The 26,000-nt window shown below is 38.3% G+C and overlaps 1 protein-coding gene and 1 non-coding gene across 2 annotated transcripts in view; both read left to right on the forward strand.

Moving 5' to 3' along the window:
* The window catches only part of LOC126411948 (nucleosome-remodeling factor subunit NURF301), a 312,451-nt gene that overhangs the window by 224,597 nt on the left and 61,854 nt on the right, over window positions 1–26,000 (forward strand). The window contains exons 24-26 of the mRNA XM_050081404.1: window positions 9,401–9,514; window positions 22,671–22,748; window positions 24,493–24,569. Of these exons, the coding sequence (XP_049937361.1) occupies window positions 9,401–9,514; window positions 22,671–22,748; window positions 24,493–24,569 (269 nt within the window). The remainder of the gene's footprint in view (window positions 1–9,400; window positions 9,515–22,670; window positions 22,749–24,492; window positions 24,570–26,000) is intronic.
* Window positions 13,309–13,383, forward strand: Trnal-caa (transfer RNA leucine (anticodon CAA)). The gene has a single exon. It is a non-coding gene; the product is annotated as a tRNA-Leu (tRNA).

Here is a 26,000-nt window from a genome sequence, read left to right on the forward strand (position 1 = left end):
CTCTCTCTCTCTCTCTCTCTCTCTCTGTCACATGTCATCTTCCTCCTTTTGTAATACGGTTCATATTCAAATTCCATGTAGTTATTTCTGTACAAGATAGCAACTGTACTTAAAGGCCCAAAAATAACAAACCAGGAGTGATTTATGAGGGTCTATTTTTTTCCTATAGTTAGATATCATACACTACTAGCCTCATATAGAGCAATAATACATATAAATGTTTCCTTAACTTTTTATGAATTTTTGAAATATGAAAATTTTCATTTTTTGTTAAGTTTGGGGTTAGATATCTATGGTGGGACTGAATATGATTTTTGCACAGTTTGTACACCTATATCATAGCAACATACTGTAAAAATTTCAACATTGATATCTGACTGTTAACAAAGATATGAATTTTTGAAAATGAGGAAATAATTTACATTACTCTACAACTGATCTTATGGCTGTTGCCTATTTAAATGGTTTATTGTTTCATTGTGATAAAACGTAATTGTGACATATATTTAGTTAACACTATCACCCAATATTCATTTAGTTTATTTATTTTTAATAAGCGATATTGAACAATAGGAGCTTTTGCTTTTGTTCTATGGTAATAAAAATGCCCATTTACGTTCAGGTTTATTGTCAATAAAGAAGTACGTTATTGCTGGGTGTGGCATTGTTGTAGTCACTCTGTTCTGAAACCTCTGTTAGAGTGGATGTACATGCTTCATCGAGAGTGCAGAAATATGTTATGTGCTTTGTTCTCTGTGTAATTTGTAATTAATTTTGAGAGATTGACAGGAATGCAATAACATGGACGAACAGTGGTCTGTTGGACAGATAGCAAGTAAAGTGTGTCACAACAGTTCACAGTTCAGTTTCAGAAAAATTGAAAAATGTTAATGACTTTGATGAAGTTAGACAAACTTTGTTTAGATTTCGAGTGAGTTCTTCTGTAACATCAGTGGGTTAGTATCATGAGAAGAAATATATTCTGAAGTACAACCACATTTTTGGAAGAAAGTGCTGTGATCCACTTAAAGTTCATAAAAAGCCTATCATTAAAGGTTTGAGGGAAATAAAACCTTGAACATTTGTCTTTGTTGTGTGAGAGTGAAACAGCTTCCCAAGTGAAATGTAATGTGATTCCTGGAAATTCCCTGTGCCCAAATTATTACTCAAAAATATTTGTTGTGAATCCAGAACCAGAATCATGTAACCTTGTTAATGGTATTTATATTCCTAATGAGGAAACTGTTAGCATATTGGATTTTGCTTGTTCTAAGTTAGACGCATCCCCTGCTTCAAAATAATAAAATTAAGTAGCAGAAAAAGAAAATCAGCTATTTAAAATAAAGTACAATAAATTTCAGACAAAATTAGAAAAGACTTGGAACCATGCTTTAATAATAGAGATACCAACATTATTTCTAAAGAATAAGAAAACCTACACCAGCATCATCGGACAATATTTGAGCTTAATGGATAAATTAAAAAATTAAATATTCGTTGACATCTAAAGAGGAAAAAGTTAAAATTTTAAGTTTGCTCCCCGACTCATGGTCAAGAGAAAAAATAGTTAATGAATTCAACGTTTCTCATCGTTTGGTTAAACGAACCCGAAAATTAGTGAAAGAGCAAGGCATTCTTCCAGTTTTAGGAAAGAAGAAAGAGTAGGTATAGGTGAAGAAACAATTAAAAAGATCCAGCAGTTGACTGAAGATGATGAAGACAGTAGAATGCGCCCAGGTTGCAAAGATAGCAAAAGAGTTGTTATAAATGGAGTTGAAGTAACAAAGCAATAAATGGAGTTGAAGTAACAAAGCAGAAACGACTAGTGCTGTCAAATTTAAATGAACTTGATGTAGCTTTCAAAAATTCTGAATGCAAAATTGGAAGGTAAAAATTTTGTGACCTCCGCCATAAGTGGTGTATTTTGGCTGGATCCTCAAGGACACACTCCTTACGTGTTTGTTTATATAATCAAAATGTCAAACATGATTGTGAGTGCAAAACTCAGTGACCTTAACTACAAAAGAGTTACTAGATTTAATGGTCTGTGACACTAACAGTTATGACTGCGTGATGAGTTGGGTAATAAATGCCCTGGTAACAAAACCATTATTGAAGTGTTTCACGAATATGATGATGAAATGCCAGACAGTATTACCTTCAAACAGTGGGTCACAACTGACAGGGCAGAAATGATAACAGTGGTTAAATCTCAGGAAGAGTACATGGAATATTTAATGATAACTTACAAAAACTCGAAGGTCACCACTTGTTTCTAAAATCCAAAGTAAGTTTTTGAAGGACAAAAAAGCACAACTTCATGAAATCGAATGCATAGTGCTAGCTGATTTTGCAGAAAATTTTACATTTGTGATTCCACTGGGTCAGTGTTCAGGCAGCAGTGCATCCATTTATCCTGTCCTTTAAAAATGAGAAAGATGAAGTTTGCAGTGCTTCAATTTGCATTCTAAGTGACTACTTGGAGCATAACACATTGGTTGTACATGTGTTTCAAAAGTATGTACTAAATTACATAAAAAAAAATTTCCCAAGGTTGAGAAGCTGATATACACTCCTGGAAATTGAAATAAGAACACCGTGAATTCATTGTCCCAGGAAGGGGAAACTTTATTGACACATTCCTGGGGTCAGATACATCACATGATCACACTGACAGAACCACAGGCACATAGACACAGGCAACAGAGCATGCACAATGTCGGCACTAGTACAGTGTATATCCACCTTTCGCAGCAATGCAGGCTGCTATTCTCCCATGGAGACGATCGTAGAGATGCTGGATGTAGTCCTGTGGAACGGCTTGCCATGCCATTTCCACCTGGCGCCTCAGTTGGACCAGCGTTCGTGCTGGACGTGCAGACCGCGGGAGACGACGCTTCATCCAGTCCCAAACATGCTCAATGGGGGACAGATCCGGAGATCTTGCTGGCCAGGGTAGTTGACTTACACCTTCTAGAGCACGTTGGGTGGCACGGGATACATGCGGACGTTCATTGTCCTGTTGGAACAGCAAGTTCCCTTGCCGGTCTAGGAATGGTAGAACGATGGGTTCGATGACTGTTTGGATGTACCGTGCACTATTCAGTGTCCCCTCGACCATCACCAGTGGTGTACGGCCAGTGTAGGAGATCACTCCCCACACCATGATGCCGGGTGTTGGCCCTGTGTGCCTCGGTCGTATGCAGTCCTGATTGTGGCGCTCACCTGCACGGCGCCAAACACGCATACGACCATCGTTGGCACCAAGGCAGAAGCGACTCTCATCGCTGAAGACGACACGTCTCCATTCGTCCCTCCATTCACGCCTGTCGCGACACCACTGGAGGCGGGCTGCACGATGTTGGGGCGTGAGCGGAAGACGGCCTAACGGTGTGCGGGACCGTAGCCCAGCTTCATGGAGACGGTTGCGAATGGTCCTCGCCAATACCCCAGGAGCAACAGTGTCCCTAATTTGCTGGGAAGTGGCGGTGCGGTCCCCTACGGCACTGCGTAGGATCCTACGGTCTTGGCGTGCATCCGTGCGTCGCTGCGGTCCGGTCCCAGGTCGACGGGCACGTGCACCTTCCGCCGACCACTGGCGACAACATCGATGTACTGTGGAGACCTCACGCCCCACGTGTTGAGCAATTCGGCGGTACGTCCACCCGGCCTCCCGCATGCCCACTATACGCCCTCGCTCAAAGTCCGTCAACTGCACATACGGTTCACGTCCACGCTGTCGCGGCATGCTACCAGTGTTAAAGACTGCGATGGAGCTCCGTATGCCACGTCAAACTGGCTGACACTGACGGCGGCGGTGCACAAATGCTGCGCAGCTAGCGCCATTCGACGGCCAACACCGCGGTTCCTGGTGTGTCCGCTGTGCCGTGCGTGTGATCATTGCTTGTACAGCCCTCTCGCAGTGTCCGGAGCAAGTATGGTGGGTCTGACACACCGGTGTCAATGTGTTCTTTTTTCCATTTCCAGGAGTGTACTTTTCAAATGGAAGTGGTGGCCAGTATAAGAACAAAAAGAATTTTTCAAATCTGTGCAACCACAAAGTAGACTTTGGGTTGGAGGCTGAATGGCACTCTTTTGCATCTTGCCATGGTAAAAATGCATGTGATGCAGTAGGAGGTACAACAAAACATGAAGTAAGTGAAGCCAGCCTAAAAGACCAACCACAGACCAAATTCTCATAGCACAGGACATGCATATCTCTTGCAAGGATAATATTAAAGGTACTACCTATTTTCTGATCAAGAAAGAAGAAGTTGCTCTGCATATGAAAACAACACTTCAAACCAGATGAAAACTGTACAGCAATAAAAGGAACAAGGCATTTCCACAAATTCATTGGCATTGCAGAAAACTTAGTTTGATGCTATGTAACATCAGAAACTGAAATTTATGAGGAACATTGTTTCAGTAAAATTACAGATCTGTCTTTAATGTTGAATGACATGGTGGCATGTGTGTGTGATGGACAGTGGTGGCTTGCAGAGGTTGAAAGAATAAGTTTGTAAAACAATGCTGTTTTTGTGCATTTTTGCCACCCTGCTGGCCCAAGAACATCATTCAAGAAATCTACTAGTGACAAAGTTTGAATACCAATAAAAAATGTTTTAAGGAAACTTTCAGTGCTTGAACTTACCACAGCAACTGGGGGATCTTATTCTATATCACAGAAGCTGTCTGAAGAAATAAGTGTTCTAAACATTCACCACCAGGTGTATGAACAGTCGCATCTCAAAGGATGTTAATTTCAGTGACGTTTCCACTTTTTGTATATAATTCAGTACCTTACTTCAATAATAATTGATTATATCCTGCCAATATCACACATGAATAGGCAACAGCCATAAGATCAGTTGTAGAGTAATGTGGATTATCTCTGTTGAGTAATGTGAATTATCTCCTCATTTTTTAAAAATGATATCTTTGTTCACAGTCAGATAAAATGTTGAAATTTTTACAGTACGTTGCTATCATATAGTTGTACAAACTGTGCAAAAATCATATTTTTATGTTCAGTCCCACCTAAACTTTACAAAAAATGAAAAATTCCAAGTTTCAAAAATTCGCAAAAAAGTAAGGAAATATTTGTAAGTGTTCTTGCTCTATATGAGGCTAGTGGTGTATGATATCTAACTATAGGAAAAAAATAGCCACTCATAAATCACTCCTTGTTTGTTATTTTTGGGCCTAAAAAGTGGATTTTTGAAAATTTTGGATACCAAACTTTGGAGGTCATTTTGACTGGTTATTTTTGAATTTAGGGTATTTTGTGTAATAGACAATGTTGTAGAGGACACTTCTCTAAAAACAATCATGTCAATTGCAGTGTTGTAACTTAACCCAGTGCAGAGATATTCATATTTTTGCTAACATCACTACACTGAAACATTGTCACGCTAACAAGCGAAAATGGCTGCCATTCAGTAAAGGTGTAAGGTAAATTTTTTTAAAAAACTGTTTTGAACTTCTCAATTATAGGGTAATCACATATAAAAAAATTGAAATATTTAAAAATGGTGAAGTAACCAACTTAATTTTTATTGGACCACTTCATTTGGATTGACCCAAAATCTTTCATCAGGCATGTTACCGATTTGTGGAAGAAAAAGTGTAGTGCAATAAAAGAAGCAACATAACACAGCTTTTCAGTGCAAAAGCTAAGGCCTTTTGTATACTTTGTCAAGTTATCTGTTCATGTATTTTTGAATTGACTTAAATTATATTTTTGCAGAACACTTTAAATATTTAGTGACTTGCCAACTGTAACAATTTTCCTAAGGGACTGTTGATTGAATTTCTTGTTATTACATCCAAAGTTAACATAGACTAATTTATTAACGAAGTTCTTTTCCCTGTGTAGGACAGAAATATGTTAATACTACACATAAGTGATGAAAATGATCATCACTATCAGGATTTCCTTCCAGTGAGCTGGGTAGGAATTTTGTGAATGATATGCCTCCATTGGTTTCTGTCCTGTTATAGCTTTTCCCTCTCCATTACATCCCATGTTACTCCTCTCCTCTTGAGATCTTCCGTAACCTGGTCTGTCCATCTCTTTCTAGGCCGCCCAATTGGTCTTCTTCCTGGTACCTCCATCTCCAAATACTGGTGTGGTGTTCGAGTGGGATGCATTCGCTTCACATGACCGAACCACTTCAATCTCAAAGCACTCATTCTCTCCTGAAGTCAATGTCACCTGCAGGTCTCTCCTTACATAATCATTCCTGACTCTGTCTCTCCTAGTTTTTTGTAGAGCTGGCCTAAGCAACTTCATTTCACGTGCTTGTATTTGACTGTCTTGTCTCTTATTTATGACACAGGTCTCTAGACTATACATCACGATTGGTAGAAGATAAATTTTATACATGGTCTGTTTGGCTCTTTGAGGGACTTCCTTGTCCCAGATTAGATTTTGTACTTGGAGTAAGTAGCTAGATCCTTTTGTTATTCTTTTTAAGACTCCTAGTTTGGAACTTCCATCATGTGATATGTTGCAACACAGATAATTGAAACTTTTCACACATTCAACCTTCTCCCTCTCCAGTATGATGTTATAAGATGTGGGTGTCCTGCTCATCTTCATTGCCACTGTCTTGTTCCTACTTACAGTTAACTTGAATTTTTTAAATTTTGTGTTCCAGTAATCTAATCTCCTCTGAACCTCCATTTCCATCTCTCCCCAAATGGTGATGTCATTAGCAAAAACGAAAGTGTTGAGATCTTTTTCTTCTTCCTTCCATGTCTGTAAGTGTAATGAAGAGAAAAGCGAGAGCGAACTGCCTTGCTGAACACCTCTCTTTGTCTTAAACCAATTTGATCTTCCATCTCCTACTTGTACACTGCTCTCACAACCATCGTACAGCATCTGGACTTCTTTAATTAATGAATCAGGAACATTATATTGTTTCAAGCATTCCCATATTTTATCCCTTGGTACACTGTCATATGCTTTTTGCAATTCCTCATATACTACTATCAAGTTATTTCCTTTTTCCCAATATTTCTCCATTAACTGATGGAGGGAGAAAATGAGATCTATTTTTCCCGTATTACTTCTGATCCCATGCTGTTGTTCCTTTAATTGGTGTTCTAGAATTTTCCGTAATCTTTTTTCTATGACAGTTTCCATTATCTTAAGACAGTGTGATAACAGTGTGATTACTCGGTAGTTGGTGCATTTCTTTCTACTATCTTTCTTGAACAGTGGTATTATAATTCCTTTTTTCCATTCATCCGGCACTTTGCTTTTTTCCATATCATCCCAGCACCCAGTGTAACCATTGTATTCCATGGATTCTTGTGGCTTTAATCATATCCGCTGTCAGCTCATCTACTCCAGCCGCTTCCCACTTTTCATCTGTTTCAGGGAATTCTCAGTTTGAAACCAAGAGATTAGTTCCTGCTCTTCCTTTAATTCAATGGTTTCAGTGTCACTTTCTTTTGCACCTTCCCCATTCAGTAAGATTTCAAAATAATTCTTCATCTCTTCTCTGATACCTTCCATGTCCTTGATAATAACCCCATCCTCTGTTTCAATCGCTTTTATGTCTTCTCTATCAGATCTTTTACTTTTCAAAAACCCATATAGCAGTTTTTGCTTCCCTTTGCTATCCTGCTCTAGTTTCTGGCTGAATGTTTCCCAACTCTTCTTTTCTTCTTTCACAATTCTCTTTGCTTGGAGTTTCTTTTGTCAGTATTCCTTCTACAGTGTTGTCACCTTGTGTTCATCTTTTGGTACCAGCCCCTGGTTCTGATTTCTTTTCTCAAACTCCATGTTCTCTCTCTCTCTCTCTCTCTCTCTCTCTTTCTCTCTCTCTCTCTCTCTCTCTCTCTCTCTCTCCCTCCCTCCCTCCCTCCCTCCCTCCCTCCATATTACGTTTTTTAATAGCAACTTTTACTCTATCGTTCCACCAACTGCTTTCTTTGCCTTTCACTTTACCCTTCGTTTTGCCGCATACATGCACAGCACTGTGCACTATTGGTGTTTTAAATAGGTTCCACTCTTCCTCTACACTACCCCTTTCAGTTTTTGTGCTACTAGATTTTGGAAACTTGTCTTATTTTTTTTCTTCTTTCAACTTCCACTCCTTAATTTTTGGCATTCTTTGTACAGCATTCAAACTTTTCATCGTATAATTTAGATCAGCTACTAGTAACCTGTTGTCGCTATCCAAGTGCTCACTTGGTATGTATTTAGTGTCCCTTACTTTTTCCTCCAATTAATTTGCCCGTTAATATATAGTCTATAACTGTCTTAGATTTACCACCCCAGCCATATCTAATAATCTTATGGCTATCTTGTTTCTTGAAGAACGTATTCTTCACTAAAAGATGGTTCCTTATGCACAGATTTAGAATTTCTTCACCCTCAACATTTCATTTTCCATATCCAAAAGGGTCAATCACCTCCTCATATCTATTTCTATCAGTGCCGATCTGAGCATTCAGATCCACAATTATCATAATGTTATCTTCTCTTACTTGGTCTTCCAGTTCTTCAAGGAATTTCGTTTTTTCTTCATCACTGCTCCCTTGCTGATGTTTGTACACTTGGAGTATAGTAAAACTGTTCTTTCCCCAGTTCACTCTTGCTCTAATTATCCTTTCACGTACAAAGCTCACAGCTGTAACTGGGCCAATGTCTTTGTGAAACACAAACCCCACTCCATTTTTTGGCTCTTTATTGTGACCCTGCCGGTATAATTTGTACCCACCTCTTAGCAATTTAAGGTTTTTTCGCTTCTACTTAGTCTCACTCAATCCAAGGATATGAATATTTCTCCTCTCCATCATGTCTACAATCTCTTCAGTCTTTCTTGTCAAGGTTATTACATTTAAAGTTCCCACTCTCAACTTGTTTTTGTCTTTTTCTTTGGTTCTAGTTTTCTGTTATTGTTTAGTGTATCTTCTTGCGTTCCTTGGTTTTTCTTCAGGCTGTGATGAGCTGTCATAAAGGAACAAGAAGTGCTGTCTATATTAGGTATTTTTAATCCGAGGCTCGTTCTTTGATTGAAAATAAATTGAAAATCATATGAAATACAAATCTAGAGGCCATACAAACAAACTTGTGTGCTTGAGAGATACCACCCATAAAATTTTTTAAATTTATTCAGTACTAGTAGTTCTGTTAGTCTTTTAATGTTCTTCTCTTATTTGGGTAACCCTTTTTCCTGTATGTTATATACTTAAAGTAAACATACCATTGTATATTTCATTCCTACTATTCAAACTCTGCTTACATTGGTCCCTTTTCTTGTTTCCACCATGTTCTCAAATATTATGGATTTTTAACAAGCTGTTTTATACATTTCAGAAATCATGTTACATGTTAGTAGTATTATAATTTTTTACTATTTTGCACCATTGTTTTCCTATGAAGGAGCTGATGGAACAACTCGCGTCATGACAGGACCGACAAGTATACTGCCAAAGACTGCTCAGCAGCCACAGTCTCTTATAAAAATTCAACCATCTGGTCAAACTCCAGTACCAGGTAATAATTTTTAGTAGAATCTAAATCCTTATGAATATCATTATTAGTCACCGATTTGTAACGAAGTGGTATAAATAAAAATATGTGCTAATGTATTTACAACACATATACTGAGTAAGGCAATTGGATTACTGTATTTACCCAAATGCAAGCCAGCATTCCTTTTTGTAATTTTTGTGGTCCAAAAATGCACCTCTTAAGAAACTTGCAGAAGTTGACAAGAACGGTAAGTACAGTTTTACTTTCTACAGCTTCATTCAGAAGCTGTCGGCACACGTCACCGTACATCAAGCCATTTCTCGGTGCTGCCAATATTCACAACATAGCAATGGAAGAACCCTGGAGATACTAATAGGTATCAGATAGATTATATAATGGTAAGACAGAGATTTAGGAACCAGGTTTTAAATTGTAAGACATTTCCAGGGGCAGATGTGGACTCTGACCACAATCTATTGGTTATGAACTGTAGATTAAAACTGAAGAAACTGCAAAAAGGTGGGAATTTAAGGAGATGGGACCTGGATAAACTGACTAAACCAGAAGTTGTACAGAGTTTCAGGGAGAGCATAAGGGAACAATTGACAGGAATGGGGGAAAGAAATACAGTAGAAGAAGAATGGGTAGCTTTGAGGGATGAAATAGTGAAGGCAGCAGAGGATCAAGTAGGTAAAAAGACGAGGGCTAGTAGAAATCCTTGGGTAACAGAAGAAATATTGAATTTAATTGATGAAAGGAGAAAATATAAAAATGCAGTAAATGAAGCAGGCAAAAAGGAATACAAATGTCTCAAAAATGAGATCGACAGGAAGTGCAAAATGGCTAAGCAGGGATGGCTAGAGGATAGATGTAAGGATGTAGAGGCTTATCTCACTAGAGGTAAGATAGATACTGCCTACAGGAAAATTAAAAGAGACCTTTGTAGAAAAGAGAACCATTTGTATGAATATCAAGAGCTCAGATGGCAACCCAGTTGTAAGCAAAGAAGGGAAAGCAGAAAGGTGGAAGGAGTATATAGAGGGTCTATACAAGGGCGATGTACTTGAGGACAATATTATGGAAATGGAAGAGGATGTAGATGAAGATGAAATGGGAGATATGATACTGCGTGAAGAGTTTGACAGAGCACTGAAAGACCTGAGTCGAAACAAGGCCCCAGAAGTAGACAACATTCCATTAGAATTACTGACAGCCTTGGGAGAGCCAGTCCTGACAAAACTCTACCATCTGGTGAGCAAGATGTATGAGACAGGCGAAATACCCTCAGACTTCAAGAAGAATATGATAATCCCAATCCCAAAGAACGCAGGTGTTGAGAGATGTGAAAATTACCGAACTATCAGTTTAATAAGTCACAGCTGCAAAATACTAACGTGAATTCTTTACAGACGAATGGAAAAACTACTAGAAGCCAACCTTGGGGAAGATCAGTTTGGATTCCATAGAAATATTAGAACACGTGAGGCAATACTGACCCTACGGCTTATCTTAGAAGCTAGATTAAGGAAAGGCAAACCTACGTTTGTAGCATTTGTAAACTTAGAGAAAGCTTTTGACAATGTTGACTGGAATACTCTCTTTCAAATTCTGAAGGTGGCAGGGGTAAAATATAGGGAACGAAAGGCTATTTACAATTTGTATCGAAACCAAATGGCAGTTATAAGAGTTGAGGGGCATAAAAGGGAAGCCGTGGTTGGGAAGGGAGTGAGACAGGGTTGTAGCCTCTCCCCGATGTTATTCAATCTGTATATTGAGCAAGCAGTGAAGGAAACAAAAGAAAAATTCGGAGTAGGTATTAAAATCCATGGAGAAGAAATAAAAACTTTGAGGTTCGCCGATGACATTGTAATTCTGTCAGAGACAGCAAAGGGCTTGGAAAAGCAGTTGAATGGAATGGATGGTGTCTTGAAGGGAGGATATAAGATGAACATCAACAAAAGCAAAATGAGGATAATGGAATGTAGTCGAATTAAGTCGGGTGATGTTGAGGGTATTAGGTTAGGAAATGAGTCACTTAAAGTAGTAAAGGAGTTTTGCTATTTGGGGAGCAAAATAACTGATGATGGTCGAAGTAGAGAGGATATAAAATGTAGACTGGCAATGGGAAGGAAAGCGTTTCTGAAGAAGAGAAATTTGTTAACATCGAGTATTGATTTAAGTGTTTGGAAGTCGTTTCTGAAAGTATTTGTATGGAGTGTAGCCATGTATGGAAGTGAACATGGACGATAAATAGTTTAGACAAGAAGAGAATAAAAGCTTTCGAAATGTGGTGCTACAGAAGAATGCTGAAGATTAGATCGGTAGATCACATAACTAATGAGGAGGTGTTGAATAGGATTGGAGAGAAGAGAAGTTTGTGGCACAACTTGACTAGAAGAAGGGATCCGTTGGTAGGACTTGTTCTGAGACATCAAGGGATCACCAATTTAGTATTGGAGGGCAGCGTGGAGGGTAAAAATCATAGAGGGAGACCAAGAGATGAATACATCAAGCAGATTCAGAAGGATGTAGGATGCAGTAGGTACTTGGAGATGAAGAAGCGTGCACAGGATAGAGTAGCATGGAGAGCTGCATCAAACCAGTCTCAGGACCGAAGACCACAACAACAACAACAGCAATATAGATCCTGACTGTTCAGGTATGCTATGCAGTGAGACTCGCCTGTCACATCCCCACTCACAGCCCACCTGTGTGTAGTTCCTAATTATTGCCGTCTGTATTCTAGGTGGCTATGACCTAACTTACTTGTCGAACAACATTGACAGACGTAGGAGAGACTGTGGGAGAAACATTTTCTGTAGTGATGACAGTACTTACAGTTTGCACTCTGTACAGATCACTTGTGTTGGAAATGATTTTATGTTGCAGACAAATTATATTATCTAGAATGTTAAAAAAGTAATCTAATAATTACCCTACTTAGCATATAGGTCTACAAGGAACGATACAAATCAGTACCGCCGTGCGCTTAAAGGCGCTGCAGTCTGGAGCCGCAAGACCGCTACGGTCGCAGGTTCGAATCCTGCCTTGGGCATGGATGTTTGTGATGTCCTTAGGTTAGTTAGGTTTAACTAGTTCTAAGTTCTAGGGGACTAATGACCTCAGCAGTTGAGTCCCATAGTGCTCAGAGCCATTTGAACAAATCAGTTCCTTGAATATGTGGATTGCAATACTCTGTTAAGTCAAGATATAACCTTCTTGGATGAAAACACTGTATTTCATTGAAAGAAAAAATACTTTGCAGGTCATTCACATGACATGGAAAGACTGAAGTACAACTCGAACACTTGTTCCAGTACAGTCTTTAAAAGTCTAAGTGGCCCCAGCTACTATAGTTCCGTGCGTATTATTTCAATAGATATCATGAATTCTCACTGCTATTAGTGTTTGTAGTAATTTTAAGTCTCCAACTGGCTAAAGTTAATTTCATTTGAATTGTTACAAATAAATACTACTCTCCACAAAGCCCTGAGAGGTGGTGCCACTTTATACTTTATCTCTCATATAACGAATTATACTTGATTTGATTTTTAAGTGCACCTCAAAGTGAGGGTAAATTTTTTGCCTGAAGTCTCATTTCTGGGGTGTGATTAACATTTATCAATCTATGGTACAACTCCAAGAAATATCCAGAATGAAACATCCCCCAGGCTGTGGCTAAGCCATGTCTCCGCTATATCCTTTCTTTCAGGAGTGCTAGTTCTGCAAGGTTCGCAGGAGGGCTTCTGTAAAGTTTGGAAGGTAGGAGACGAGGTACTGGCAGAAGTAAAGCTGTGAGTACCGGGCGTGAGTCGTGCTTCGGTAGCTCAGTTGGTAGAGCACTTGCCCGCAAAAGGCAAAGGTCCCGAGTTCGAGTCTCGGTCGGGCACACAGTTTTAATCTGCCAGGAAGTTCCAAGAAATATGTTTACCAAGTTCATGGCCGTGTAGCTGCGGCCACAGCAGCTTGTGTGCCTGATGGTAGAACAGCCATCCGTAAGCATGTGGCAGTCTGTGTGTTGTACCAATATTCACAGTAGCAATAAGAGATTTCATTCACCATGAAATAAGAAGGTGATAATTATGGTTTTAGAGTATTTCATTGTGGGTTGTTACACTCCTGGTGGATCCTAATGATACATTCTTAATAATGACAAATGCATTGAGAAAGTTTACTCACCACAATGGAAAAAGTAAGAATTGTTTAGCTGCATCATCACAGAAGATGAGGACTTGAGATCTGAAACCAAACAACAGTTGCCTTAGTGGCAACTCATTTCATGTTGGTCATAACAATATTTAAACAGTCCTTGGCGGAATGTAAATAATGAAAGAAGTAAAGGTAATAACCGACCATATAATTGCAACAATGACTCGTTGACAGGTACATAAGACTGAAAACATTCCTAGCTTTTTTACAAATTGTTCTTCAGAATTAATAATAATGCATACCACACAAATGCACTTTCACAGCCACATTGTCCCGGCTGAGACCAGTATGCTCGCACTGCAGACTGACTGGGGTGAGAGATTGTGTTGACTGGGGTAAGAGATTGTTTGGTAGAGTGGGTGTAGAGCATCGCTAAAGTACAAGTGTGGGAAGGTTGCGAAGCAAGAAAAGACTAGAGGAGATCGAGGCCGGGCAGAAACATCCTGGCCTCAGTCTCCACGTGCTGTGCTCAGAATGAGTTGCCACATTCTCACCTCTTGCACCTGCTGTCTTTCCCTCCCCAGTTACCAGTCACCCTTTCCCAACCCCCCCCCCCCCCCCCCCCCTTTTCACCAACTTCTCTTGCCCCAGGAGAGCTGCAGTGCTGACACATTGTAGATGGCCAGGACAGTGTAGGCATGCAGATGTTGGTGTGTTTTATTAGTTCTGAAGAACAATTTGTCCACAGGTTAGCAACAGTCTCTGTCTTGTTTGTGTGCCTGTCAGTTACTCAGGGTGTGGACTATACGGTGATTTTGTTGTTACCTTCACTCCTTGCGTTATTTATTAATTTTCAAGCAGGCTCCATTTTAGAGCCATAGCAGCCATGTTCTTAAAGAGATACAATATTTTGTTAGTGAATATTCTGGTTCAACCAGATAATAGCAAATGTAAGTGGATTTACGAATTACTTCAACCTGTGGTCTGCAGCAATTACTACAGCTTCCTGTGTATTACAGTTCTTCAAATAGTATGAGGAACTCTATTGCTGAGTACTAAGATGACAGTAACTGTTTGTTCTGAAAACACCTTAAATCTTGCTGTTAGTAACCATAGAGATTTCTCAGTAACTGTCAATTTGAAATTAGAACTTAATAAAGGGTGAAAAAAATGACTGTGGCATTTACAATGTTTTGAAACCAACTAAGGGTACAGTCCAGAATGAAATAAAAAATGTAGGGCAGTGGGAAATATGTAATATTTATCTTATTATAAAACCAGCAATCGTGTTATTAATGTCAGTCAATTATGACCGTCTTAAGACCTAGAAGTAAGTGTACAGACGTAACTTTAATTACAGGTATTTCCAACTTGCACAAATACCAAGTAAAAGCTGTTCTTAATTTGTGTTTCTTTTCTTTTGTCCCTTCTTCCCTTCTTTTTTTGTTTGTAAAACTTTTACTGGTAATGGTGCAATTTAGAAGCTTATACTTATTTACTTCTGACGCAGTACGCAATATGGTAGGTTTTTGTTGTTTTACTTTACAGTACACTGGCAAAGACCACGAGACTTGTAAATAAAGTAATAAATCTTACTCCATGTAAACACACAATTGTCTAACACAATAATAAATATGCTCCCTGCCATACACGAGCCTCGAATCCTGATCTCCATGCGTTAAAATCGTGCATGTGGGCCCAGAGCCACACTGACATGAATACTTGACTTGGGTTGGGATGAGCAGGTGGGACAGACAGATAGGCTCCACCACTACTCGTGTGGCAAGGTATGTCATCTGATAATGTCATATGTTCAACATTTGGCATCCACTTTTGGTTTATTTTCTGAGATTGCGTCTTCATGTGTCTCATATTAAATTACTTGTCTCAGCATCATCTACGTTGCTTTGGATGTTTTTAAACATTAATAAGAATCACTCTGTATGTAGGTGGTACAGTCATAATAACTAGCCATACGAGCTCCATCCTGAAGTTATAAATCTTGAGTACCATGAGCACCATTGCTACACACATATTGTCACTTTGAGGAAACAAGCTACACTGCCATGCAGCAGTGAGTGACATGTATACGTTCTAGCATGCTAGATGTCTTTGCTGCACATCAGTTCACATTACTTCAGTAGTAATATTATTTTTAATTAAGTGTACAAGATATTTCCTGCTGAACTTAGTACAAGTACAAGAGTCATTCAATAGACACCCCGAAGAAGAATGTATTATGAGAATGGAAAACAACACTAATTTATTTTTAAATGTAATCCCCCTCAAGTTCCATGCAATTATGTCAGTGCTGGACAAGCTTCTCAGTTCCATGTGCAAAGAAATCTTGGTGTGGCGGCGGTGTGGGGGGGGGGGGGGGGGGGGGGGCAGTAACCACTTATTCCAGTGGATTAAAAATGTGATAATCTGAAGGTACTGGATCTTGGAAATATGGGAGTTGGGACAAGCGGGAAAACTTCAGGTTCTTGATGGTATCTAATATGACTAGCAGTTTGTGGCCTCACATTGTCATGCAGTAGCAGGATGCCACTGGACACCACTCCACACTGCTCTCTCAAGGTTGCTGATTCCAGATTTTCATACATAAGGTTTGCATATGTCCCACTGTTCATATTTTGACCTCTCAACATTTAATGTTCAAGAATGTTGCCACTCCATTGAAGGCCGCATTTGATCAGGTTCGAAAAAATGCACCAAACTTTCATCGCCTGTTACAATATGGTGAAGAAATATCGCCCCATTCAGTCATGTACAGATGTTTTGTAACCCACATTGTGCACACTTTCTTAAACGTCAGTATGTCATGAACAGTATGGAGGGGTGAGCCAGCACTGATGTTCATAGTTACTGCAACATCACGCACCATAATATACCTGTTTCCCCATATCAGCTCACACAGTGTTGTTCACTGTGACTGTACAGACACAGCGTCCTGGGCTTGGGGAATCTTCAACACTTGTCACACCCGTTCGAACTTGTCTGCAGTCTCGTAGAGTTGCGTTATACTCAAACATCTTTTGCCATACTGCACTGCCATCCAACGCTGGATTTTGACTAGTTTCAACCCTTCAGCTAACAGAAATCTGATCACATATTGCTGCTCCTCATTGGTGCAACCTGCAAGAGTGCAGCCATTTTGTTTCACTGATTCCCAGCATTGTGTGGGTGTGGCTTGTCATGTATTTTGTGATACTATTTGCTGGTTTGTTTGTGTAGACACAGCATGTGCCCTGAGAAAGAAGTAGTTTTTGCTCTGCTTTATTAACAAACTGCAGACTTTGTGTAATGATAGTTTGCATTGTACAATGGTACTGTATATTGCTCATTACATTGTTAGTATAATATTTGTAATAAAGCCTCCTTCCTCATTACATTTTATTGAACTGAATCTCACAAATAGACGATGTGTGACAAATAGTGCTGTTTATGTCCGATGACATTTGCGCATTTCATTGCATGTTATTGTGAACAAGTCATGGGCTCCCATTTAATGACTGGATTGCATGGGCATGATGTGTACACTTGGGTGAGGGGTTATTTGTTCTGCTCTATTAATAACATAGTTCTATTTTAATGAAGCTTCCTTTCTCATTACATGTCATTCTATAATATGTAAATACAATCATTCACATTTTTATATCTATTTGCACTAAATTCTGCCAGAAAGATTTTGTGCACTGAATTAAAAAGAATATTTCTATTGAAGTCATGTAAACTGATGTGCAGCAGCAAATCTACATGCCAGACAGTATACATGTCACTCGCTGCTGTACAGCAATATAATCACAGTATTGTTCATGGTAGTCAAAGTTTGTAACATGGGCATGAAGCTTATACGGCTAATTATTATGACTGTGCAATCTATATATATAGTGACACAAATGTGTAGTATACTGTGTCTGCACAGATATGAAAATGTTGTCATATTTGCTCTAAATGATTTCCGATTCTGTTACTTGTGTAGTTTGGGAATATTTTTATGTCAAGCTTATGTCTTTATGCTTTTATTTAGGTCTGAAGATGGTCATTGTTGACTGAAATTAATAACCTCGAAAACAATCAAATATTGATAAAAAAATTTAATTGGATAGATAAAAAGTCTGCTCACCAAGTAAGGGCAGAACACAAACATAAAAGACTGATGTGATTGGCAAGCTTTCAGAGCCAGTGGCTCCTTCTTCAGGCAGAAGGATTGAATGAGAAGGAAGGAGGGTGAAGAAAAAGGACTCGAGAGGTCTAGGAAAAGGGGTACATTTCAGGAAAGTCACCCAGAACTGTTGGTCAGGGGAGACTTACCATTCGGGATGAGAAGGAAAGACTGATTGTTGGGGACTGCTTTGGATGAGATTTGAAAACCTGAGAACAATCAGTCTTTCCTTCTCATCCCAAAGGGTAAGTCTCCCCTGACCCGCAGTTCTGGGTGACTTTACCAAAATCTACCTCTTTTCCTAGACTTCTCCAGTCCTTTTCCTTCACCCTTCTTCCTTCCCCTTCAACCCTTCTGCATGAAGAAGGAGCCACTGGCTCCGAAAACTTGCCAATCACAACAGTCTTTTATGTGTGCGCTCTGCCGGCGCTTGGTGAGTAGATTTTTTGTCTATCCAATTAAATGAAATTAATAACCTGATTGATAAATATTTGTGGTCGATGAATGTAGTTATAATAGAATAAATACTTCTTGGATCATTGGAATATTTGACTGTGAGAATGTTGCAACTTGTCAAAGTGTAATATTCCTTCTGGAGTTATGAAAGACCCATTTTGCCACATAGTAAATATTATAGTAATAATGCAATTGATTATAATATGATTAGTAATTATTGTCATAAATTGTGCGCAAAATTATTGTTGGTTCAACATGTAGTTGGATGCAGTCATGTGCAACACACACATTATGAAGGTCTAGGACGATACAATATAACATTGCGGTACGCCAGATAATGTATTTAGAATGTGAATATAAAATACTTTATTTTTATGTCTGAGAGAGTAATGTCTCTTTCATAGTCGCAGTTTGTTTCATATAAGTTGTATATTACTGACATATTCAATTCTGGTGGTAAATATTTTCTATCCATGTTGTCCTTCTTACTGTAGTGTATGTAGTACATGGTAAAGGAGTCAGTAAATGTCAGGATAATTTCCTATCTATGCTTCGGTGTTTTGTCATGTCTTTCAGGTTTTCCTCAAACAGCGGGAGCAGGCAAGCTCGTTGAAACAGACAGGCTCCTCGCCTTTCTTTCTTTTCTTTTCTTTCTTTCTTTCTTTCTTTCTTCTTCTTCTTCTTCTTCTTCTTCTTCTTTTTTTTTTTTTTTTTTTTTTTTTTTAAATGCCAGAGCTATAATTCCATCTATAATGAACAACAATCCCCAGTCAAACTTCTTACTAAGAATATGCTCTATCCCATTAGCATCTGGTAATTTGTTATGTCATGATCCTTTGTTGCAATATCTTTGGATTGGATTCCTGAGACTGATATCTTGGTAAATCGATATTTTAGTAACCATCACATGCCCACCAATTGGTGATGAATTTTAATCCAATTTCCAGTACAGTGGAATTTCGTTAGCACATATTTGAAAGGACTGCAGATTTGGAACATCATAAGCAGGAAAACGTACTACTGAAAAATACCTAATTTGGCAGTGATTTGATTTTTTTGTCGATGGAAATGCAGAATTACAGGTACCACACTTGGCGTAATATGGGATCACACTTTGTGATGTGCTACAATGATAATTTCTAATTCAAAATGCAACTTTTCAAGATTTTTGAATTATGAAACCCAGGAACCCTCAAAATTATATGTTAGTTTACAAGAAGCAAAAATGTGTTAAATATGACGACATTGACTAAATCCAACATACTTTTGCCATCAGCCAGCTGGAATGCAGGAAAGTCATGTGACGTGAGTGCACCCTCTAACATCCAAAATACGTTTCTGGCATGTAACGAAGAAAAAATAAAAATATGCTAAAATTGCAATTTTATTACACTTCTCAAAAATAAACAAACATCATTCATTTGGTGTCTGTCTGTTAGTGAATCACTACTGGTAACTGAATAGGGATTGTCATTTCAACAAACTATCGGTATGTTGTACATCTTGTTAGCCTTACTACACTATAACGTGACAACATACAGTGCGTTCTGTCTTCACAAAGATTTGAAAAATGTATCAACAGTTCTTTTTTTTTTACATATAATAATTTTTATGTTGTATTTTCCATCTTGGTTGATGTGTTCATCATTTCTACGTCGGCTTCAAAACTCAAAACATAATACTTAACTGTGTCCATTGGTTCAATAGCTTCTGACATTGTAGGAACCAGTAAAGTTTCTGGTTTATCCTTGCCTTCACTTCCCTCCTGTTTGTCTGCCGTCTGCTCCTTCAACACATCCTCAGATGTCATGACTGAAAGATGGCAGTATCTTAATTACAATCAACATATTCATTAAATCTAAGACAATCAGTGTTTTCATCTCATCCAATTATTTGCTGCTGTTGTTCAATTGACATTGCTTTGTTTTCTGGCATTATGTCTTGTGTAAGTACCAGTATCTGATGAAAACCAGTCTTCATGAAGCTGTTTGGTATTGTGCTTTCTTGCACGGAATCCCAAGCACTTCTTACAAAATGCATAGCATCCAAAATTGTAAACTTTCTCATTGTAGAGGGAGCCAGCCTCTTCTTTACAAGAATCTTAAATGATTTCTGCTTCAGCCATTTTGTAATGCCTTGGGCAACTGGCTGAAGGTGGCTTGTACGAGTTGGAGAAAAAAACTACATTTATGTTACATAGATACATTGTAGCTTGGTGATGTGGTGCATACAGGTTAATAAACAGGTTGTTTTTCGTATGTCTGATACCAAATCTTGCATCCCAGGCAGGCAAGAATTGTTTGAAAATAGTTGTTGTTAGACATGCATTTGCATTAGGCGTGTATTGACATGAAATGCCTGCACATTTTTGAAGCGTTGTGGACTCATCGCCTTTCCAGTTAACTGCATCAACTTTTCTGCCCCACTTTTGTTACAGAATAATAAAACCGTTAGCGGCTCTGTAGTAAATTTTCCGCCATGGCATTTTTCTCCACTGAATGCAAGAGTTTTGTCAGGCAGAAGGTGAAAAAATAAGCCCATTTCATCTCCATTAAAAATGTCATTGGAAATGTAATTTTCTGTGACGGAGGGAAGAGTATTTTTCCATGACTGAACAGTGTCATCATTTATGCTTCCAGACTCACCTCGAACTAATTTATACACTAAATTATGCCTTTTCTTGAACCTTTCAATACAGCTATTGAACACCTTGAAATCTGTGAGTCCCAACTCTTGTTGCATTTAGCATGAACTACTGTATCTTCAGTTGAAATGTTTGAAGCATCAGCTTGTTTTATCAACTTTAGTAGTACATTTTCCAGTTCTGGAAACTGAGCATTGCACACTCATTTTTGTTTGCTGTTTTCTCCTTCTAAATATGTTACATACACGTTTTTGTTTCCCCACTATTGTATTTAATGTTGATGGATGAATGCTCAGTTTTCATGTTATATCAGCTCGTTTCTTGTGTGAATTTTTGTCCATTTCCTGAATAATGCTCCACTTTTCATTGTTGGTAAACAAGCTCACTGTCTTTTTATCCATGTTGAACTGGTGCACCGTTTAACACACATGAAAAAAAGAAAATGACCTTGGTGGGAGGGAATGGGGGACGACTTAACGCTAAACACGAACAAAGGAGACAGTGACTGAATGACATGTTGTTCAGTTTGTTGTCCACTACAGAAGACAGAAGTTCTCAGAGCTACTGCCAACCTATACGAACTAGCAAACAATCTGTTCGACTTGCAGAAGTGCAGACAGTGAATAGCATTGTCTGCCTGCATATTTCCTCACCATGCTGCCATGAACATCCTACACCTACCACTCTCACAACACTCGGCTGCAAAAGTTGCCCAAACAGTATTGATATCCCCAGATTAGAATGTGCTAAGCTGTCAGGGAGAATGCACAAATAAGTCAGTTTAACATGCTTTTAATTCTGTTGGGACTGAGACTTCCAAAAATGGATGTTCTGTTTGTGAAAACACGATAGTAACAGATGTACTAACAAGAGTCCATTATATATCAGGCCGTTACAAGCTTGAAATAGTCACTTGCTTTAAGTTTTATTTCTATGGATTTACCCAGTTTTCACCTTGTTGATATGATTGCTGTCATGATTCACTGAGTCTCTTACTGATAACCTTTTTATGACAGCTGGAATCTCTTTTCTGCTTAAGACCGCATTGATCTGAAATGCAAAAAATAGCAAATAATGACTTACACTTTGTTAAAACATTGTTGCACATAGCAGCAAATGCCCTAAGTGCTTTGCCAAACAAAAATCATTTAACTTGATTTTTCTTCAGGTATCTCTCAAAGGTGCAATGAACAAACATAACAGATTCATCACTGGAGGTATATTTCCCCAGTTGGTATGTACTATCATCATGGGAGAAGAAAAGTCAGAGGTTGACAGTGTTTCATTCTCTCTATTGACCATCTTGCATCACATTTACTAATCTTCAATACTCGCACCATGGAACACCTTGCAGTGTCACAGTGTTCACACCACAAGTGATCTTGTAGTGTCACATTGGTTCACATGTGGCAACATTGTAATAACACAGTACCAAAATTGCTCTCATAGACCATGATCTTGCCTACTAGTTCCATTATCCATCTCAAAATAAGCTGCAGTGGCAGTTGGTCACCTGTGGCACTGAGCTATCCATATAATAAAACAAGGATGAAAAATACAAACACAACAAGGAAATAGTAACAAATTTTCTATAGCAGCATTGACCACACTAGGCATGGACTGTTTTTCATACATTGAGAATCGGTTCTGATTTTACCTGAAGCTCTAATTAGTGCTGATTAAGACATTTCTGATGACTTTATTTTTGTTCCTGTAGCTGTGTTTTAAATAACTGAACTTTTTTTCCTTGCATTTCAAAGGGACACCATCAAATCAACAGCGTGTGCAGATTGTCAAAGGACCTGATGGAAAATTACAAGTCCGTGGTTTGATGCCTGGTAAGTTATTTATCATTTACAAGACATATTTTATTTTTACCCAGAATTTTGTCTTCATACACTCTGAATTTTCTAATACAGATGAATTAATTGTAAAAAATAATTTTAAAAAAAATTGTTGTTATCTGTAACTCTTAACTCACAAAAGCCAATCTTACTATAAGGCTTCAACTCCTTTCACAAAGTACCTTTTCTTTGTAACAGTAATTTATTGTACTCTATCTCTACAGTTGGACCCTTGTTCTCCAATAGTTGGACAGTGTTATATTTATCATCTTTGGGTGCTATGAGAGCTACTTACATCCCACACCTACGTGTGAGTACCATTACATGTAAACCCACCGCTTCCCCTATTCAGCCTCATGGTAACTCACAGATGATGCCGTGATCCTAAGTGTCCTCTCCAGGATACTAACAATGTCATCAACATGCTATCTTCTAAGAAGCTAACCCCAGCAGAAATACCAGTCTTCTCAAAAGATCTTACTTTGGCCAAAAATCCAGGTTTAATTACGCTGGACTTGACAAGAATCTTTTCTCCTTCATCTGTTGCCCTCATTGGAAAGATGTCTTCACCATTCACCCTGCTAAACACAGGTAACTTTAATCTGGAGGACTGTCAACACTGACTCATCAGGCTGTCATTATGTGGGTCGGCGAGTAGCCCTTTGCATCTTAGTTCATGTAAAATGATTGGTCAAAATCATTACCTAATCCATGCTAATGTCTCCATGACACTAACTTCAACACTGGACATTGTGTGTTATTTAATTGCCCTATTTGTGTATATAATCTTCATTTTACAGGATGGTTAACTTATACACTCTGTTGTTAAACAAATTTTTAAAACTCTATATTTCTCCATAAGTCTTAGAGATAAATTAGGGCACTAATAAGATCTACATTGGTAATTTGGTATTGGTTGATGAGGGTTGTTTTCTCATTCTGTTTTTATAACTGTATCCCTTTGCATCCTAGAAATATAGTGTTGATACATTAACAAAATTCAGGAACTACTCGAGTATTTTATTCTAAATTAATTTAAAACTCCCACCATCATCCTCCTCCTCTAAAGCACAAGTTTCTCCAGTAAATTCCTTCCATTAGCAGCTGATCAGACATAAAATAAACTGCCTCTCAGCATCAGATATGTTAAATATGTGCCCTCTTAAAAAAATGTATCTTTTTAAACAATGTGAATTTTCTTTTATTTTTATTTTGTGGTACTATACTTCACTTATTGTAGTGGTATGCAATTACGAAGGTGGCCATGTGACGTGTCTTGTGCAGAGAGATGTAGAAAATACTTTACAGTGTCACCAGTGTGCCCCCTGTCTTTGTCCCATGCTCAACTCTCCATCCATTGCCTACCATGGTAACTGGCAGCGTTGGGATAAGCGTCGCATCAGGCCACTGCTTCTGCTTCTGGCTCTCCCCACAAACATTTATGGGCTCAGAAAACTGATACTGTCATGTTTGCATTATGCCATCCATAAGGAATACTACAGTGGCTATGTACTTTCACCGTACCTAAACTAACATGAAAATCATTGCTTAATGTTCTAGGCACTCCCCAAATTGCACACTACAGGCATACACTATAGTAAGGCACTATTGATTGAAGCAACATGGAGTGCACTGAGCCTTGCCACTGCAGTTCGCCCCACCACCTGTCTCCTTACTTGCACACCACTATACACTCTTGCAAAGGAAATAAATCATATTTTATTTTCTTACTTTTTAGGTCAGCAGCTCGTGCAAATGCCAGATGGAAAGCTCCATGTCCTCAACAATCCTCAGATTCAAGCTCAACCTCAACAGGTATCTGTGCTTTGCATTTCTACAATGTTTTCTTGAAATCCAGGAAATAAAAGTAATTGCAAATCATCTTGCATTGATATCCACACAAGACTATATAAAATTCTTGTGTTTTACGTGATGTGTTAATGATGGCTGAGCTAATTTTAATCGAGAACTGTTCTAGAAAGAATAATCATCAGCACAATGATTGAGACAAATGCAGTGTAAATTTATTGACATATCAATGTTATTCCTGGAAGGATTTTCTTAAATATTATTCATATCTCTCTTACCCAGTGATATGAGCAGGGTCTGATAGGGAGAATCACACAAGTCACAGTGTGTAAGAAGGCAGACAGGCAACATACTGCTGTCTTTCACAATGGCACTCAAAGAGACAGCTCAACATTATATTTTAAGTAATAGAAAAGGAAGCAGCAAATACATGTAAAAGTTGTCCTTTTTTGGTGTGTGTGTGTGTGTGTGTGTGTGTGTGTGTGTGTGTGTGTGAGGGGGCAATGTCTTCTATATTTTAATCTAATTTTAATATTCAGCTAATATTTCTGCTAGATGTTTCATGCTGTTGCCATTAAATTCAAGCATTGTGTAATCTATTGCATGTTTGTGTGAAAAGGAGACTGTTTAACTGTTAATAGTATACTAAGTGCATATTTCTACACAGAAATAGTAATAAACTTATAACATGTAGCCAATAATATTGTAATTTAAGGTAAGTTATAGTTGTTGCCACTTCTGTTTTCACATTTCATTAGATTTGTTTTGTAGTGTTGATAGTGTAATAACATATTTAAGAATGAGTTTGAAAATGTAGTTTCCCTGAATTTTTTCAAGTTTTATGAATAACTATATTAAAAATAAGTCTCCAAAATAGATGCATGCACTCAAAGTATCAGTGCTAGCTTTGTGAAGTTTGTTATTCACTGCATTTGTAAATAATAGGTGCTTGCTTCTGTAATTGCTTTGTTTATGAATCACAATATTTCTTCTCACACTATGATCTACACACCAAAATAATTATGAGATCTGTCTATACATACTTTTACATCATGGAGTAAATGCAGGTGAAGCAATATTGAAACGTTCAATAAAGAAAATATTTGGCCAGAAGAACAACTGCAACTGAGGAACATGTTACTGGAATAAAAACTCACTTCAGTTGTAAGTAATTTGCCTTTTTTATAGCACGGCCAGTTTCAGAAACTTGAAACTCCATTGTCATGTTCCACTAAATAATTAAAAATCCCGAATGTGTGGTGTTTGGGCCAGTGAGACCCACACCAAACAACACATGGCAGCCTAGGTATAGTGACTGAGGCGCACACCTCAACAGCTGATAAGGAACTGTAGGAACCACCTGATGATGGAGCTTTAAGCTTCCAAAACTGGTAGTGGGAAAAAAAAGGATGAGAGAGGGACAAATTACTTATAACT

This window comes from Schistocerca serialis, chromosome 1, assembly GCF_023864345.2.
Source record: "Schistocerca serialis cubense isolate TAMUIC-IGC-003099 chromosome 1, iqSchSeri2.2, whole genome shotgun sequence".
NCBI lineage: Eukaryota > Metazoa > Arthropoda > Insecta > Orthoptera > Acrididae > Schistocerca > Schistocerca serialis.